The sequence below is a fragment of the Penicillium pulvis genome, assembly GCF_028828015.1.
Source record: "Penicillium pulvis strain IBT 33274 chromosome Unknown contig_12_segment0_segment0, whole genome shotgun sequence".
Classification (NCBI taxonomy): domain Eukaryota; kingdom Fungi; phylum Ascomycota; class Eurotiomycetes; order Eurotiales; family Aspergillaceae; genus Penicillium; species Penicillium pulvis.
The window spans coordinates 2,295,965-2,313,286 of NW_026643072.1; the positions used below are offsets into that span (position 1 = coordinate 2,295,965).

Consider the following 17,322-nt stretch of genomic DNA (forward strand, 5'->3'; position numbering starts at 1 on the left):
GTCTTCGATAAAAAAAAAGCAATCAGCCAAAAGAAAATTTTCGCTGATAGTTCTGTGCCCACTTGACGACGTGTGTTTTGCAGACTTACGAAAGCAAAAGGGCAAAAAGAACAAGATTCGAATTCGAATCCAATTGAGATGGTTCCGGACGGGTTAACCATCGACTTTGGCGTTATTAGCACCACTCTCTAACCAACTGATTTATGGAACCCACTTGTTGTTCTCGGCTCGAAAATTTGATTCCAGAATTGCACCAGCTGTTGAAGTTGGTAAGCTTTTCAACGTCTCCGCTAAATCATATTATCATATACAAATAATTTTCAGTATGAACAGTGCTTTCAAATCTCCTGTTGATTGTACAGTTGAGACCCAGGACGATAAATCTGCTGCAGTAGGAAGATTTGGCAATTGGAAATTAGGTAATACCTTGCTGCTGCTTCTTTATACACAAGCTCGGTCTTTGAAGCCCGCTCGATGGGCGCCACCTTGTTCACTGATACTAGTATACTAGTAATAATTGTGATGACGTCCAAAGTAGATGTCCACCTCTAGAGCCTTGGAGCTCTATTGTTGGGCGGATTGATGATACGAGTTATAGATGGATCCGTCTCCAAATTCAGCTTTATCCGGATGACAAATGGTGTTGTCAGATCAAAACTTCTACAACCCCGTTTAAATGTCATGGCAGAGCTCCAAAAATATATCAGTCATGAGGCTTATCGATTTAAGTATCCTTTGCTCATGAGCATCTTCGTCTCGGCCCGGGGCTTATAGAGGTGCAAGCACCTTCGAAATTAATTATTTCAAACAGCTGGGAAAGGGTAGTCAACGTATCATATGCGGTGGAAATCTCCCCAAAATTGGTGTTTAGAGGCCAGTTATTGGTGATACTTGACATTTATTTGAAGGCGAGTGAGCTAAGCAATCTTTGCCTTTGAATAAAGCAGCACTACTAAGTAATCTTGATTAGCTGATACTGCATACCTGGGGAGTTTGTTCAAATGTGGCGCGAGACAATTGGTAGTACACCTGGGCAGTTTCAAAATTCTTGCGTCTGGACCTTTTGGATGCGCAGGATTTCGTATTGGAAGAGGACGAGAGAAGATCGTGCTGGTGGCATCGATCCAATTACCAACAGACCTCGTCTCGAGAACCTATAGGGATTGAAGTCTATCAAGTCGGGAGATAAGAAAGGGCACCTTATTTCCGAACTCTGCGAAATCTCTTGGCTTCTTGCTTCACTACTTAGTCTTACTACTCATTCTTAGTCAATGATAAAAGAAAGCATGCCCTTACTCGTGAAGACACCAGAGAGCAGTAATAACTTAAGAGTTGAACATGGTCGCAAGCGACAGTGCGGTAGCAGCTTATTCGAGAAGGATCTATACGGCGCCTGAAAGGCTTGGAACCTTGTAAAACAAGCCCGAGGATACCAGTGTTCGCTGAAACTAAGGAGATTATGATGGCATATGTTATGGAATCTTTATCATGGGGGATTGCATTGGGCCGGACGGTTTTTATTTCTATGGGTTATTGTGGCTATCATAGTGTCAAAACTGGGTCTGCCCTTCATAAAATCCGGACATGGTGTAGTTGGCTATCGCATCTGACTGTAATAGAATTTCAGTTTATCAGAAAGTCCGCGGTTCGATTCCGCGTGTCCGGATAACTTTTTGTCTTTTTGCACTCCATACACATATCATTACTTCTTCCAACAAGAGTGACTGACGACTCACTTCAAAGAATATAACCCATTTGACTTGAGAATCAACTTGTTTTTGCATATCATTGAGAGTTTACTATGACTACCCACCATAATATACTAGATTAGAGATACCAGCCATAGTAGTCTCAACTTTGACATTCATGGCTCCCCACTTCTACCCCACTATCTCCTACGCCACCAAAACGGCCTGTAGATTCGGAAGAACAAGCAAAAAAAGTTATCCGGACACGCGGAATCGAACCGCGGACTTTCTGATAAACTGAAATTCTATTACAGTCAGATGCGATAGCCAACTACACCATGTCCGGATTATTGGATTACCCGACCACTATTTAGTGTATTGGAGCAGGCAGCTGAATCTTAAAACAAGTTGATCAATGAGACACGATTCAGTACATTGTTGAAAGCCAGACAAGATCAAAAATCCAGGAATTCCAAAAGAGTGCAAGGCAAAATCTTCGTCAATGCATCATACGTGACACTGCCAAGCCTATCAAGTCCCAATTCGGAAAATCTGGAAAACCCACAAATTAGCACACGTGATCACGCGCGCCGTCAATAGCGGAACGCGGACGCGCCTTGATAACAGCACTCAGCACTCTTGATCCTAGGAACAATTCTTCTAATGGGTCACCATGTCGTACTATGACATTGACTCAATATTGACAGATGCTCAGGTGAGAATGGGCCCCAAATCGAGAGGTCTCAGCGAAAGGCCTAAAGCTTCGCACCACAGCTAACGCTTTTGCATCCAGAAACTGCCATGTACCTTCGAGCTTGAGGTGCCTGGACTAGGAGTCTTGGAAGGTAACCCCGGTGAAGATGTACGTCTCCTTTGATGTACTTTGATCGACTCGCTCATTAAAATTATCCAGATCAAAGCCGGGACTCGCATCGATCTTCCACTATGGCTTGGTGAAATGCTTTCTATCGCGTGAGATGAATATACCCGAATCTAGACCTGCTAGGAACTTTGCTTCTGATACACGGGTAATTTTCTAGAGCCCGAATCGGGACATCACGTCTTGTCACACTTGATATGCCCGAGGCGCTCTCGGAGCGAGTGATGAACGCATTGAAAGCTGATCCCCGCACCGTGGATTTGCGCGCTCTAGCACCGCATTTCTATAATCTCAGCGAGCGGATTCTGGAACTATTCGAAGAAGAAGAAATGGTCGATGTGTTGACCGATGTATGTCTGCCCCCGACCATAGATGCCATTCCTATCTAACATTATCTTACTAGACATTCAAGCGCCGAGCAGCAGAAATTGCTGACCAGGCCCACAATCCACGGGGAGCGGTAGGTGATGGTGTTGAATTCCTGCGCGGATTGGACGAGACGGAGCGTCAATGTATGTTTTACTCCGGAATGCAAGACGATTGGATGGATTTTACTAACCAATGATAGTATTCCGGGCTGCACATGACCGAGCAAAAGCGATGCGGATTTGGGCTGGAGAGGCGAAGAGGAAGTGAGACCGTGCGAAGGTGGCGGGGTGACATGGGCTGAGCTGTGCTCGTCCTTGGGAGTCATCGACTGCCCGTTATGAGATCTATCATGCCTTTAACTTTAACAATACTATGTTTAGTTTTTTTTTTTTTTTTTTTTACTAATTCCTGTTTTCCATCAAGCTGGGTGTCTATCTGGTTTATGTACGTATATTAAAGGAACAATAAAAGTCAAAGTGCACAGGTCTTAGAGGAAGATTCTAATGTGACGTGGAGCGCGGGGCAAGTGGACAGGTCTGGAGGCGATCAGCATGCGATCAGTCCAGTCATGACGACGCATGTGCTTAGAGTAAAAAGGGGTTAGTTCAGCCACGCGACAAACTACCGGTTGGTTTGGCGGAAAGCGGCAGAAGGGAATACGAGAGTGGATCAAGAAGATAAAGTAAAGGTCCGAGATACATAGGACTCTCGGAAATAATCATACATAAAACGGTGATAAGAATGAAGTCTGGATGTGACGAGGTGATAGAGTTCAATTTGTTTCCTGAAAATGAGACCATTGACCCCTTAAAACCCGAGAGTAAGGGAAGCTGAGACGCGCCCCACCACCACCCGATTGGGTCTGATGTCAGGAACAGTGATCGACCTGTAGAGAGGCTGGGCTGGACTGTGCTGGACTGTGCTGCGATCACAAAAATTTTATGCTTTTCTATCATTCTTCCATTCTTTCCCTTCATTCCAGTTTCTAGGCCCAGGGCCAACAATAAACATCTTTGCGATCGAGATCGAATCTCGATTTCTCTGATCACTTATCTTGTCTCTCTTTCGCTTTTCTTTTCGTTATCCTACCATGTGACGCGCGCGACTTATCACAATTCTATTTATCCCCTCGCTTCACGATACCTCACTTCGGTGGACTCGACCCTTGAATCGAATTGTGATCCATTTTCCAATCGCCAGAACCAGTGGAACAAGGGTTCTGGTTCAGTCTCCACTCGTTCTACCAAGATCTGTCGTGATTTGCGTCCCTGTCTCCTCCACCCCTCGCTTCCTGCAGTCACTTTTCCCACGTCTATTACAGATCGTCCGATACATTTCTAAATCTCACCCAATTGCATCTACGATTACACCAATATTTGCACAATATACCCGATGCAAGTGGCGCCTCGATCTGCACCAACCAGATATTCTCCACGCTGATTGATCAGGGCGCAGGCGTCCCTCCTAAACGGCATATCCGCTGTGCGTCAAGTATGCGCATGAACTGAAAAACTAAAAAATAATGGATCCAGCCATGGAAAAGCAAAAGAAAGTTCAAAAGCGGAGCGCTTCCGTGCAGAAGGCCCCTTCGCATTCAAAAGATCTGGTATATCATACTGAGACCGCGCCCACTGTCCGCAGTGAGTCCTTTAAGTCTCGCTCCAGCACTAGTGCGTCCATCCTTGTTCTTCAGTTGAATCGGTCCGAGCTCAGTCCGATTTCAAATACCCCTCAATCGGGACTAACACCACCACTTCTCAGATCAGGCTGATCGACCTCAGCACCCGTCGCTTTCTCGTGTCAAGGGCCGAAGCAATATGTATACTCCGCCCCGTAACGGCGCTGAGCGATCTTGGCTCAATGATCAATCACCTGTACGATGTGGTGCTCAGACACCACCGCACCAGTATAGTAGTATGATTCCCAATGTCATGAGCACTTTGGAAGGAATCTGACAATGATCTAGGGACACCAGAATGTGGTACTCCAACATTAATCAATCCGACATCAAGCTTGCTACAGGGGTTGTTGAAGGAAGAGCGAGCCCATCGTGGCTCACGAGGCATGTCTGAGGATGGTGCAGAAAGTCCGAGAACCCCAGATAGGCCGCGAGTACAAGAAGACACCGCGTCAGAAAAGGCACGCAAATTTAGCCAGTTCTCCAGTGCGAATGCGCCACAGTCGAAGGAAATAGGAGTGCGGGAAATGGATCAGGTATGAATCGATCTCGAGCACTGACATGATCCCAGCTGACGCCAGTAGTACGTCTCAAAAATGACTAAACTGAATTTCGACTTAAAACTGGAGATTTTTCACCGCACACAGCAGATGGGCGTGATGGAGAAGAAGCTGGAGCGAATGCAAGCAATGGAGGAGGAGCTTAGTCGACTGCAGAACTTGGAAGAGGAAGTGATGGAGCTGCGTGAGATGAACAGGCGCAACCAAGGCTTGCGAGAAGCCAACAGCCAACTGCGCCAGGACCTTGATACTAAAGATAAAGCCGTGGAGGAGGCAGTCCAATGGATTTGCAAACTGGAAGCCGAAAACGAGCAACTCAAAAACAACGGACGATCGACCTCATTGTCAATGAACAGACTGGTGCTCGACGGGCCGAATGCTTCACCAAGGAACCAAATCGTGATCGATATTCCGGAACGAACCTCGTCCAAAAGAGCACGATCTGTGGTCATGTCTCCCGAATTACGACAGCTCAGCAAAGCTCCCTCCTTTTTGCGCGATGACAATAAAAGTACTGCCACTCTTCGCAGTCTCTATGTGCCTGAGAACAACAAGTCACGCTCCGCCTTGAGCCAACTAACCAAGTCTGAAAGCCTGCACACTATGACCGATACTTTGGAGTCCGGATCTCCACGACTTAGTGTTCTTAGCGAATGCAGCGAATTGCATCCCTTTGATACCCCCACAAAATGGAATGATTTTGATAAGCTCGAGATCCCAGTCCGGAAGGCATCGAGGGAAAGCGTGGATAGTTACGCTGCCGCATCTCAGCGAGAAGAGAGCAAGGAGGACCGGATCGACCGATGGATGCAAACACGAACGGACACTCAGACCATCGTCAGGAGACGCCAATCTCGAGCAGCTTCCGATGCTTCGAAAGTAAGCCAATTGACATTCACGGGCGAGTTGTACTCGACCAAACCGCGTGGACGTGGGCGGCTCGATGCATCGCTCTTTGGAGGTGCTCATCTTCCTCCCACTCCTGATACAATGAGCACAGCTTATGTTACGGCCAACAACGGTTCGGAAGGCAGCATTGCAGCCCGAAAGAGTCCTAAGCCTGAGGGTGAGACGTGGTTTGCTGGTCGGCCACTTGCCCGCCGTCGCTCTGCCGATGAACTCACCACTCGACGCAGCTTCAATGGCAGTGATATTACGGATAGCATGCAAACGAACTGCAGCGATACCCCTCGTATGTCAACAGCGGACATGAGCTCGCCAGTTTTCTACCCTTTCAACACTGTCGCTTCCAAAGCTAGTGCACTCCTTGGACCGGGTAGCCCTGACAACCCTATTATTGACGGTTTTAACGATCCTTTCTATCAAAACGACAAGGCCGCAGTAGCGCCAGCAGTCACTCCGGGTCAAAGTCCATCAAAGACCATTATGTCGGATACACAAACCGTCGACTCAATCAGTGACTCACCGCCGCTGACCCCTCAGGATTGGATCGCGGCCGCAAAGCAGGGCCCTCGTTCTCGGAAAGAGAGAGAGCGTGGCCTTCGCATCGAGCCCAAACCTACGGAGCCTCACCACCTGGTGATAAGCCAAGCAGCTTTCCATGATGACGCCAGCGTCGACTCCTATGTTATCGAACCTGAAGTCGCCGACGTACCAACCCTTGACTTGGATACCTTGGATGTACTGGAACAACCCGTCGCCGATGTTCCTGCCCCAAGAGTCAATACACCCGAACCTGAGCAAAGACGCCGCCTGAGCTTCCGGCCCCCCTTCTTCAACCGTTCGGCCAATGCTACCCGCCGCCTCCAATCCTCTCCAATCGCCCCGGATTTCATGGATGAAGAGGACGATGGCGCCCCCTCCCCAATCATTCCCAAAACACGAAACATTGGAGGCGCAAACCGCCGTCCCATGTCCCAAATCATCACAAACTCGAACGACATATACTCATCCAGCGTCCCCGTTACCAACGAAGCTTTCGGTGCTAGCTTCGGTGGCCGCCGAGCTCTCCACCAATCTTTCATGGAGGCAAGAGATTCTACCCACCCCTCAGGCTCTGCCACCATCTCCGCACGCCCTACGACATCAAATAGCGTGGAGCACAAGCGCCGCAGCTCACTTGGAATCTTTGGCTGGATGAAAGGCGTTGGCGGAAAACGGTCTGAGCCGTCCACCCCCGTTGTGGCCGAGAAATTCTCCGAAATTGAATCCAGGGAACCACCCCCTCGTGCCTCTTCGCGTCTTGGACAAGATAATGGGTTTGTTTCTGAGCGACCTGATACCCCCGATTCAATGGATGCTCCTGTGGTGCGTCCGCGCTCTGAGATGACGATGCGCTCTGATGATACTTCTCGACGCCCACGATATGTGGGTCGCCATTCTCGCAGAGTGAATTAGGTTCATCTCCACGACCTCATTCGCTCTGTTTTCAATTGTATTTATATGATACCCCACCCATCCTGTACACCAACAATACCGACGGGCTCAGTGAGTCAAGCGCTTTCTCATCTATAAGATGCCTGATGATGCTTCTGACTTCTTTTGATGCCTTATGCGAAAAACGTTTTGATTCGTATCTGCATTTTTTTCATTTTCACTCCTGCGGGTCAGGAGGTCCAATCTTCGTTATTTCTGGATGAGACATGCAGCGGCGGTTTTTCGATTTTCAGAAGCGATTTATTTGATATCGTCATTTGCCTTTTCCCGATGCAATGAATTCATACGTTCTTCATGATCTTCCAGTCAATGTCTGATAAATTGATTCACATTACACCTAGATCCTTTAACCTATTCGAGGCCAATCTCATTATATCCCAAACTCCAAACCAGTTTTGTAACGAACGCCAAGTCCTCAAACCCACAGGCTGATAATTATAACGAGTACATTGATAGAAAGATAGCAAGACAAGGTGCACCTAATACCAATCATGCCCCTTCTCGCCTAACTTCTTTTGCTTCGGATTCAACGAAAGAACTCTCTGACCGGGTAACGTATCGGCTGTGATCGCCGCCTCGAATATACTCGCAAGACCTCTCTTCGCATAATGAGGATGTTGAAACGAATCATAATCATCCCTAGTGCCATTAATAGAGCCCCACTGAGGCCCACTAGGCAAAGTCCCATCTCCAAGATCAGTCCACTGCGTAACAACAATAGCCTGCCGAAACACCATTGCTTTCGGATCACTCCGATCCTCCGTAAGTTTGACCTCAATCAGATACTCAGTGGGACACTCCGGACACCGGCGCATGGGTCTACAGAACCCACACAGCGTCGTCAAAGCGTTCGGATCAAATTTATATCCCGTCCACTTATCCTTGACTTTATGCTCCATCCCTTGTAATCCGCCCGTACTTCTAGGTTTGGGTATATGTTCCAGCGCGCATCGACAAGCGGGCATGAGTACACCGTCGCGCCAGTGCGCGCAAGCGCTGAAATACGGCCAGTAGTCTTCACGAGAGTGTAGCAGGATCCGGACGAGAGAGGGTGGCATATCGGGGTCAGCGCATGCCTGGCTTTTTACGCGCATGAGGAGTCTGCCTTCGTGGATAATGAATCGGGAGGCATGTGTCCATCCATCTCTTGTCCAGCGTCGATTCATAGTATCGGTTGTAATGCCGTATTTGGGTCCGAAGCGGTATGCGCGCATGATCAGCTGCACGAATGCGAAGGGGAGCATACGGCCATGCGTTATACGGTGTCGGGGCGGTGGATTCGACGAATTCATAGCTTCGGGGCAATTGAAAAGCGGATTAATAACGTGCGATGGTCGAAGTCGTTCCGTACCCTCCGCTGTACGTCGGTGGTATTTCCCACATGGGAAGCAGAGTAGATGATGCGGGAGCGACTGATCAATACCCGCAAGGAACCGCATCTTATAATCGAAATTCTCCGGCACACTCAGTGCAGTGAAATACTTCTTTCCCAGTCGGCGGTAAAGCGTGATAGTAGAAAGCGCCAACGAGGCCGCATCAGCCGGATCCAGGTATCCCGCAATCTTTGCCCAGAGCTCCGGCGTGAGCTTTGCGATATCGCCCTCGCCGGGATCGCGGTATTCGCTGTCCAGCCCAGCTGCAACGAAAGTATCGTCAGCATCCAGCACGCCAATGGAGTGGATGATGGTGGTGTAATCGCTGCGCTCTCCTAGCTGTGTATCCAGGTTCGCGTGGGCTTGTCTGTATTTCAGGCGGTGGGCCTGGAGTGGTGCCAGGTCTGGCATTGGAGGTGCATCAGCAGTGCTGGGTCGCGAGGATGTGGAAAGGCGTAGGTCTGTCATTGATCGAGAGCTGCCTTTGCGGAGGGTTTGGCGGGATTTTTTTGGACGGAGGGCATTTGTGAAGAATGCCTTGAAGCCGGATTGCTTCGGGCCGGGGCTTTCAGCGGACATTTTGTGCGTTAGCTCAACGGAGGGATCTTTTTTGTCGGAGAATTTCATTGTGGTTGTTGCATGTTGAGGTTATGTTCGGGTTAGCAGATTCGAAAGTCGAGACCCTTAATGACGCGCGCGGACTGCATACGGGCCGAGGCGGTCCGCTGAGCCCAGACCGGATGGGCTCTTAGCGTGTCCAGAGTATGTGTCACACTGACTTCAAAAGCCATGAACTAAACACTAAACAGAATTAATTTTCTGCCACATTAAGTATTTGTTTCAATTGTCGCCAATCACGCCGTAAGCCATACGTTCTGGCTGGTATTTCACCATTGTAGAATCTAAAACGTAAAATCATCATGACATAGGATGCATCTATACTAGAATGCTTGGAAGAAAAGGATCATTTTTAGACGTGATATAAATCTGATTAAATTGGCAGACACGTGCTACAATACAGGGATATTGGGAACTACTTCGCTAAATCACTGTGATTTACGAGAAGCGCTTCTCAACGGTCTTCCAGTTGATCACGTCCCAGATGGCGCCGAAGTACTCGGCCTTGCGGTTCTGGTATTGCAAGCTATTCAATTATTAGCGACTGTTTCATGAGGTTCCACATAATATGACGAGTAAACTTACTAGTAGGCGTGCTCCCAGGCGTCAATACCAAGGAGGGGCTCGAACTGGCCGACAACGGGGTCCTGGTTCTACATAGGAGTCAGTCATGATGTTTCATTTCCGACTTTAGTGGTCACTATTCTACTTACAGCGTAGGTGCGGATGCCGATCTGGCCGGTGTGCTTGTCCTTGACGAGCCAAGCCCAACCGCTACCCTGGATGCCAGCCAGAGCGGTGTTCATCTTCTTCTGGAACTCCTCGAAGCTACCGTAGGTGGAGTTGATAGCCTGGGACAGAGCACCGGATGGGGGCTCACCACCGCCAGCGCTCTTGGGAGCCAAGTTCTCCCAGAAGAGGGTGTGGTTCAGGTGGCCACCACCGTGGAAGTTGATGAGGGGCTTCAGGGCAATCTGGGCGGCAATGTCACCCTTGTGCTGAGCCTCCTGGAGCTGCTCAATAGCGGTGTTGTAGCTGGTGACATATGTGTTGTGGTGGTTCTTGTGGTGCAGCTCCATGATCTTGCCGTTGATGGAGGGCTCCAGGGCGCCATAGTCGTCTGGTTTTCCGGTCAGTTCGGCTTGCCAGGGAGGAGTTGTACTCCATGCTAGCACAAATGCGCTGAGAATGTCGGCTTACAGGACAGATCGGGCAAAGTAGCCTTGCCGCGGACAAAGGTCAAGCCAGCAGCGCCGGCCTTGGAGGAGGCCGAAGCTCCCGAGCGGAGGGCAAAGCGGGCCGAGTTGGCGAGGACAGCAGCCATTGTGAATGTATGAGATTTTATAAAATAAATTGGATGGAGGGGGGATATTACTATACGTAAAAAAGAAGGGAAAAAAGAGAAGAGAGGGATTACACCTTAAGAGCTATGAAGTAACCGAGCTTAACGTCATCTTGTTTTCGTCCGTCGGATGCGGGTTTTTCCGCCCCGGACAATCTCCCAATCTCCACGTGAATCTCGAGCTTAAGCTTTGACGATTCGCAGCCATCTTTCTTTCATTTGCAGGTGCCTGTCACTTGATCCTGCTTTACGGTGTCAGCGTGAAGTCATGGCTTCGCCTTCATCCTACGCTGGCCAGAAGCGCAAAGTCAACGACATGAGTTCCGACGAAGACGAGCGCCCGACTGGCGGCTTTCGTGGCTTCAAAAGAGCCGCCTCTCGATCCGAGTCGCCTCCAAGGATGGGCGGTCTAGGTAGCGCAGCCCGCAATCCCCGGAACAACATGGCCAATATTAATACAGCAGGCAAAGGAGGAGGCGGTGCAGCCCGCGGAGGAGGAAAAGGCCCCGCAGGCAGCTCCTTTGCCGCGCGCATGATGGCGAAGATGGGCTACAAGGAAGGATCAGGTCTTGGATCCACTGGCCAGGGTATTGTGAAGCCGATTGAAGCGCAGGCTCGACCCCAGGGTGCAGGTTTGGGCGCGGTCCAGGAGAAGACGAAACAGGCACGCGACGAAGAAAAACGAGAGGCCGCGCGCCGAGGCGAAACCATCGAAGACAGTTCCGACGAAGAGAGACAAAGACGACGGAAGAAGAAAGAGGAGCGCAAAGGAGGGAGTCGCAGTGGCACGGGCACCCCCGTTCCACGAGCCAAGCCCAAATTCCGGACTGCGCGAGAGATCGAAGCCGACATGGAGGGGCTGGAAGTGCCAAATGTGCTCAAATCTCTGGTCGATGCTACAGGCAAGGAACAGCGTGTCTTGACGTCGACAGCTGGTTTGATGACATCACAGCAGTTCGTCACCCAAGAAGAAGGAGAGGCCTACAAGATTGCTCAACGTGCTCGGAACGACTTGGAAGCCTTCGCAGACGAATGGAAGGGCTTGACCGAACGGAAGAAATTCATCGAAATCGAAGAGGCTCAGGTTGTGGAGGAACTAGATGCGTACCAAGGGAAGGTCAACCATCTTACCGGACTGATCGCCGCTGTGGAAGAGCTGGATATCTTCGAACACGACGAAAGCATCATCTCCAAGTTCGATGAAATGACTGGCAAGCTTGAAGAAATGGAATCCAAATACCGGGATATTGCGGACGAATACAAACTGGCTGAGACCGCCGTTGCCGCCATCCACCCGCTCTTCCGCCAGGCTATGGAGGAGTGGGAGCCTCTTCAAGATCCTACTTTCCTTGTGTCTCACCTCATTCGCCTTCAGCCTCTTCTTTCTCGCCGGAACGAGAATGAAGAATTTCGCCCGCGGTCATCTACTTCGCCTTATGAGACCATGATCTACACCATTTGGCTTCCGCGAGTGCGCTCGGCTCTCATGAATGATTGGGATGTATACGATCCATCCGCTGCGACAGCATTGGTTGAAGCATGGAAAAACATTGTCCCGTCTTTTGTATATTCGAATATTCTCGACCAACTAGTCGTACCAAAACTCAGTGGAGCTTTGAAGGCATGGAAACCACGGAGCAGTCGACGAAACCCCTCCAGTCAACAGGATGGCCAATTTCCCTGGTGGCTTTTCCAGTGGCTACAATATCTGGATGAACGACACACGAACCCCAAACAACCAACTGGTCTTATGTCCGACACCAAGAGAAAATTCCGCGTAGTGCTGGATTCATGGAGCCTACGCCGAGGTCTTATCAACGGACTCGACCTCTGGCGGGATGCCTTGCGCTCCGAGTTTGACATATGTCTACGCAATCACTTGCTCCCACGTCTTGCGCGCCATCTGCGTGAAGATTTCACAGTAAACCCCCAAGACCAGGATTTGACTGCACTCGAGGATGTTCTTCGATGGAAGGACTACTTCAAACCTAACGTTATGGGTCTACTACTTATCTCCGACTTCTTCCCCAAATGGCACGAAATTCTCTACATATGGCTTACCAATGATCCAAATTACGAGGAAGTCGGTACCTGGTTCTCTTGGTGGCGTGAGCAGATTCCGTCCGAAGTTAACGAGCTCACCATTGTGGAAGAAGAATGGAACAAAGGCTTGCAGACCATGCACCAGGCCTTGGAACTTGGCGATCGTGCAGCTGCCGAGCTTTCACGTCCAATAGCTGGTGCTCAACCCAAACTTCCCTCACAAGAAGAATCCGAGGCCAAGGCAGCAGCCGCAGCCGCAGCATCTACTGCTGCTTCTCGACCCAAGCCCCAGGCTATGGAGGAGCCATCCTTTAAAGAGATCGTGGAGAACTGGTGTGTGGAGCAAGGCCTCATCCTCTTACCGCTGCGCGAAGCAAACCCCCAAAATGGACTGCCGTTGTTCCGCATTACTGCCAGTGCGACTGGCAAGGGTGGCATTGTGGCATATATGCAAGGTGATGTGCTGCGGGTGCAGAACAAGAAATCCAAAGAGCTCTGGGAGCCGATGTTGTTGGAGGATCGATTGGTCGAGCTTGCCGAAGGACGGTAACCTTGGACCGGATCAATGTACTCAACTCAAACCTTTTTTTATCCACTGCCTTATTTCAGGCACTGCAAATGATATCCCCATTGTACTTTCGAGGAATGCGCGTTTATATTGCCCTTTTATTAACTCTGTTTGAGTATATCATCCATTGGAATGCTTGTTTATTCTCGGCCATTTAGCCCTATCTTATGATAGCATGCAGTTGATAATTGAGTATCATTTGAGTAGCCTGAACAGAGCTCATTTTTCTCTAGGGGGATTTGAATTCCTTGACAAATCGCGTACATGGAACGGGATACTGCCAAGCATACTACTTCCCGCTGTCTACAACAGGCCAGGAGATGTAGCTGATTTGTCGATCTAGACATTATCCCCCACTGTAAAAGGAATTTGAGCGGTTCAGAAGAACTAGCTCTTTTCTTCAATCTTCAAACCTTGGAAAATTTGAAAAATGTGGAGAGAAGTGGATATCAAATCTCACGCCAAGGGCGGCAGCCTTAGCCTGGTTCCCCACTTCTATCAAGCTAGCGTTGGCCTAGAAAATTCCATTTCACGGAAAGTATAAAAGTCTCATCCGTTCATAAGATTCATAATGAGAATTTAAGAATTTGATGGAGATGGGTTGAGTCTACAGAGTCTTCAGAGTGTTATTTATTCCATAAATTGTATCTGAGTATCATGATCTAGTATATTATCGAGGGTTTCATAGTAGATCTCCCTTAGAACTCTATAGGTATACGTGTACTCCTGAACAGAGCTAGTTGAGACTATTCCGAAACCCACGCGTAAACACAGATATGCCAAGCTCGGGCTTACACAGCAAAACACCGATAAATCTAGAAAGTCCGACCTCCGTGAAGCCCTAAGGCCGAGCGTGGCCAATAATGACACAATGAAATGTATCACAGTGGAGCCGCGGATCTGCGATCGACCGCTCTCAGCCAATCACAGACGAGACAATGGTAATCACAACCACCACCACCAATCGCGAGTCGCGCATTTGATGCAACACCTCATTCTCCTGCAGACGAAAGAATGGACTGGGCGGACCTTGAACCTTGCGATCCAGGTAAAAGGCGTTGTCGCTGACCTTTGCCTGGCTGTTGATTGGTGAATCGCCCCTCTTTGCCCAATGCATGTCCGTTTTTTTATGTATCTCCGAACTTTTTTGGGCTAGATGTTGTGCTATTGGAAATCGTTGGCTGTGGAGGTTGCTGAGACGGTGAAAAGTTTTGGGCTACAGGAGGAATTAAAAGGATCGATAGGACCTAGCTTGATTCAGGGCATTTTACTTTTTCTCATCCATCAATCCATTCCCTTTCATACCCAAGGGTTGTTTCACGGACATATTCTCATATTACCACATTGCCCCCTTTGACCATATCCTCCAGACCAGTCCACTTTTATTTAATTGGACTTTTCCATTTCTTGTGTCTTGTAGATTGTCCATCTACATTGACGTCAGTCATTGCCACGATTTGCTCTATTACGGTACAATAAGTTTGGATACTTTGCTTCAAACCGGCCAAGAACATCGTTGTCCAGAATCCCTAAAAGAAAACATTGAGACCTCAACCGACCGTTATCAAACAAAATGGCTTTGCTTTTCATCAAGCAGAAGCTTTTCCCTACGAAGGAATCTCAGCTTCCGAGTAAGTAACATGACAGGCATGATCAACGCGTGCAAAAGCTAACATCAATTTCCCTTAGACAAACCCCTTCTAGCTCGCAGCGACGACGAAGACACCATCCGCGGCGATTCAGAACGCGACATCGAGTCGCAAAGTGGCCGTTCCTATGACACCTTTGGCCGCACCGTCAGCTATGACGAATCAACCACCAGCACCGGTAGCCAGCGGTCTCGTATCAACCCTCGTATCGTGTCAGATGCCATCCTGGGTCTTTCAGATGGATTGACCGTTCCATTCGCACTGAGTGCAGGTCTATCCGCACTGGGCAACACCAAAGTTGTCGTTCTCGGTGGATTAGCCGAGTTGGCAGCCGGTGCCATCTCCATGGGACTGGGCGGATATGTTGGCGCGAAGAGCGAAGCGTGAGTACCACCATCGACATCTATTGCAAAGATAAACGACTGACAGATCTCTAGTGAATCCTACCAAGCCACCGTCCGCGAAACACAGAACTTGATCGAAAGTGAACCCCAAGAAACACATGCTATGGTGCGCGAGTGCTTCGCTCCATACGGCCTCTCCGACACAGCCATCGAAGATATTTCACGCGATCTCCACGCCTCACAAGACCGGCTATTGGAATTCCTGCTCGCGTTCCACCACCGCGAGGCCGCTCCGGACTGCAACCAGGCCTGGACTTCGGCTATCACATTGGCGCTTGGATACTTTGTCGGTGGATTCATTCCTCTCATTCCATACTTCATTGCGGCACAGGTCAGCGATGCGTTGTACTGGAGTATCGCCGTGATGGCGGTGACACTGGCGGCATTCGGATACACCAAGACCTGTGTTGTGCGTGGCTGGACTGGTCGCGATAATATCAGTGCTGCGATCTGGGGTGGAATCCAGATGATATTTGTTGGAGGTGTGGCTGCTGGTGCTGCCATTGGACTTGTGCGGTTGATCGATACCGGCAGTCCGTAAGGAACACCATGGAACTTTATTTGCATTGCTGGAAGCACAAAAGCATAAGAGCGCTCTCATCTCACTAATGGCATTACGACCTGTTTCATTCTAGATCTCATCAGCGGGCGTTCTGGATACCTATCATAATTACCGATCAATAAGAATCAATCATCAACAAAATCATATAAAACCTTTTCATACCTAGACCCTTGAACCTGTAGCACTGCGTAGTATCATGGATATACTTTATTATCAATATCATTAGATCATATCATCCCGCCAAAGCCTTCGAAACCAAAGCACTCCCCCTCTCCGACAAGTCAAGCTTCAAAGCCTCAGCCCGTCCAGCCTCAGACATCTTGCCCCAAGTCTTCCTCAAGATGTCCAGAATCTTCTCCTCATCCCCAATATCCTTCTCAAACTTATCGAACTGATCATCCAAGAACACAAGACAAGCCACATCCTCCAAAGTCTGCGTGTCGGGATCTCCCTTCCTCAAATCCGCCTTGCGCACCATCGCGCCTACGCGCGCCGCATCCTCAGCTTCATACCCGCTTTCCAGACAGATCTTCTCAACTAATGCGGCCTGTGTGCGCTGTAGCGCGCCGCGCCAGGAGTGGTACCCAATTTTCGTGGCGGGGTAGGACGCGCGCGGGGTTTCCCAGCGGCGGAGGTGTTGGGCGCGGATTGCGAGGCGGAGGAGATCGGAGGCGGTGGGATTTAGGCGCTCGAGGTATTTGGTCATCTTTTGGGCATAGTGGAGTTCGTAGGGGAGGGTTTCGTTGTTCACTTCTATGGTGTTTGGGTCGTCTTTGTGGGCTAGGTCGATGCGCTCGAGGGCGCGGTCGTATTTGGACATTGTGGTGGATTTTGATTGAATGTATGGTCTTCGGATTATGTATTTTGGTGATTGAGGTTCCAATTCGTTGGAGTGTAAGAGCGCATATGGTCTTGCGTCGGAGTTGAGAGGATTGAGGGTTCATAAAGTTTATTTTAGCGGGGATTACATATCTCCGTAATCTGATTAGCTCACTTATATAGACGTAGTTGTAGGATATTTTTGAAAACTTGTTCACAATCGGATGGTCGGGCTTTCGTAAATGGCATTCTACCCTATTCTAGTATCTGAAATGCAGCAAGAGTCTTTGTTTTCGCTCGTAGACTATTTGCTGGGGGCGCATTTGTGGAAAAATAGGTTATTTTAGGTTGAATATGCACTGATTATGCGTG

General features: G+C 49.2%; 8 protein-coding genes across 8 annotated transcripts; 4 read left to right on the forward strand and 4 right to left on the reverse strand.

The window, feature by feature from the left end:
- The first annotated feature begins 2,336 nt into the window (after positions 1–2,336).
- On the forward strand, positions 2,337–3,326 carry psf3 (DNA replication protein PSF3). Its single transcript, XM_057061620.1, has 6 exons — positions 2,337–2,403; positions 2,482–2,550; positions 2,602–2,660; positions 2,729–2,918; positions 2,972–3,080; positions 3,137–3,326. The coding sequence occupies exons 1-6, from the start codon at positions 2,362–2,364 to the stop codon at positions 3,202–3,204; spliced, it is 537 nt and encodes a 178-aa protein (XP_056925582.1). The 5' UTR covers positions 2,337–2,361; the 3' UTR covers positions 3,205–3,326.
- A 1,133-nt stretch (positions 3,327–4,459) lies between these two features.
- On the forward strand, positions 4,460–7,533 carry N7503_002074 (uncharacterized protein; the record flags this gene model as incomplete). The annotated part of the gene is made up of 4 exons (XM_057061621.1): positions 4,460–4,607; positions 4,699–4,851; positions 4,904–5,151; positions 5,200–7,533. 4 exons carry the CDS (start codon positions 4,460–4,462, stop codon positions 7,531–7,533), a joined length of 2,883 nt encoding a protein of 960 aa, XP_056925583.1.
- Positions 7,534–8,051: 518 nt separating this feature from the next.
- On the reverse strand, positions 8,052–9,524 carry N7503_002075 (uncharacterized protein; the record flags this gene model as incomplete). Its single annotated transcript, XM_057061622.1, has 1 exon — positions 8,052–9,524. One exon carries the CDS (start codon positions 9,522–9,524, stop codon positions 8,052–8,054), a length of 1,473 nt encoding a protein of 490 aa, XP_056925584.1.
- A 477-nt stretch (positions 9,525–10,001) lies between these two features.
- sod2 (superoxide dismutase sodB) lies at positions 10,002–10,887 on the reverse strand (the record flags this gene model as incomplete). The annotated part of the gene is made up of 4 exons (XM_057061623.1): positions 10,002–10,089; positions 10,149–10,216; positions 10,277–10,683; positions 10,764–10,887. The coding sequence occupies 4 exons, from the start codon at positions 10,885–10,887 to the stop codon at positions 10,002–10,004; spliced, it is 687 nt and encodes a 228-aa protein (XP_056925585.1).
- Positions 10,888–11,173: 286 nt separating this feature from the next.
- N7503_002077 (putative G-patch domain protein (TFIP11)) lies at positions 11,174–13,498 on the forward strand (the record flags this gene model as incomplete). Its single annotated transcript, XM_057061624.1, has 1 exon — positions 11,174–13,498. One exon carries the CDS (start codon positions 11,174–11,176, stop codon positions 13,496–13,498), a length of 2,325 nt encoding a protein of 774 aa, XP_056925586.1.
- Positions 13,499–14,432: 934 nt separating this feature from the next.
- Positions 14,433–14,633, reverse strand: N7503_002078 (uncharacterized protein; the record flags this gene model as incomplete). Its single annotated transcript, XM_057061625.1, has 1 exon — positions 14,433–14,633. The coding sequence occupies one exon, from the start codon at positions 14,631–14,633 to the stop codon at positions 14,433–14,435; it is 201 nt and encodes a 66-aa protein (XP_056925587.1).
- A 448-nt stretch (positions 14,634–15,081) lies between these two features.
- On the forward strand, positions 15,082–16,118 carry N7503_002079 (VIT1/CCC1 transporter family protein). Its single transcript, XM_057061626.1, has 3 exons — positions 15,082–15,147; positions 15,206–15,548; positions 15,603–16,118. The coding sequence occupies exons 1-3, from the start codon at positions 15,090–15,092 to the stop codon at positions 16,108–16,110; spliced, it is 909 nt and encodes a 302-aa protein (XP_056925588.1). The 5' UTR covers positions 15,082–15,089; the 3' UTR covers positions 16,111–16,118.
- Positions 16,119–16,363: 245 nt separating this feature from the next.
- Positions 16,364–16,951, reverse strand: N7503_002080 (DUF4202 domain-containing protein; the record flags this gene model as incomplete). The annotated part of the gene is made up of 1 exon (XM_057061627.1): positions 16,364–16,951. One exon carries the CDS (start codon positions 16,949–16,951, stop codon positions 16,364–16,366), a length of 588 nt encoding a protein of 195 aa, XP_056925589.1.
- Positions 16,952–17,322: the final 371 nt, after the last annotated feature.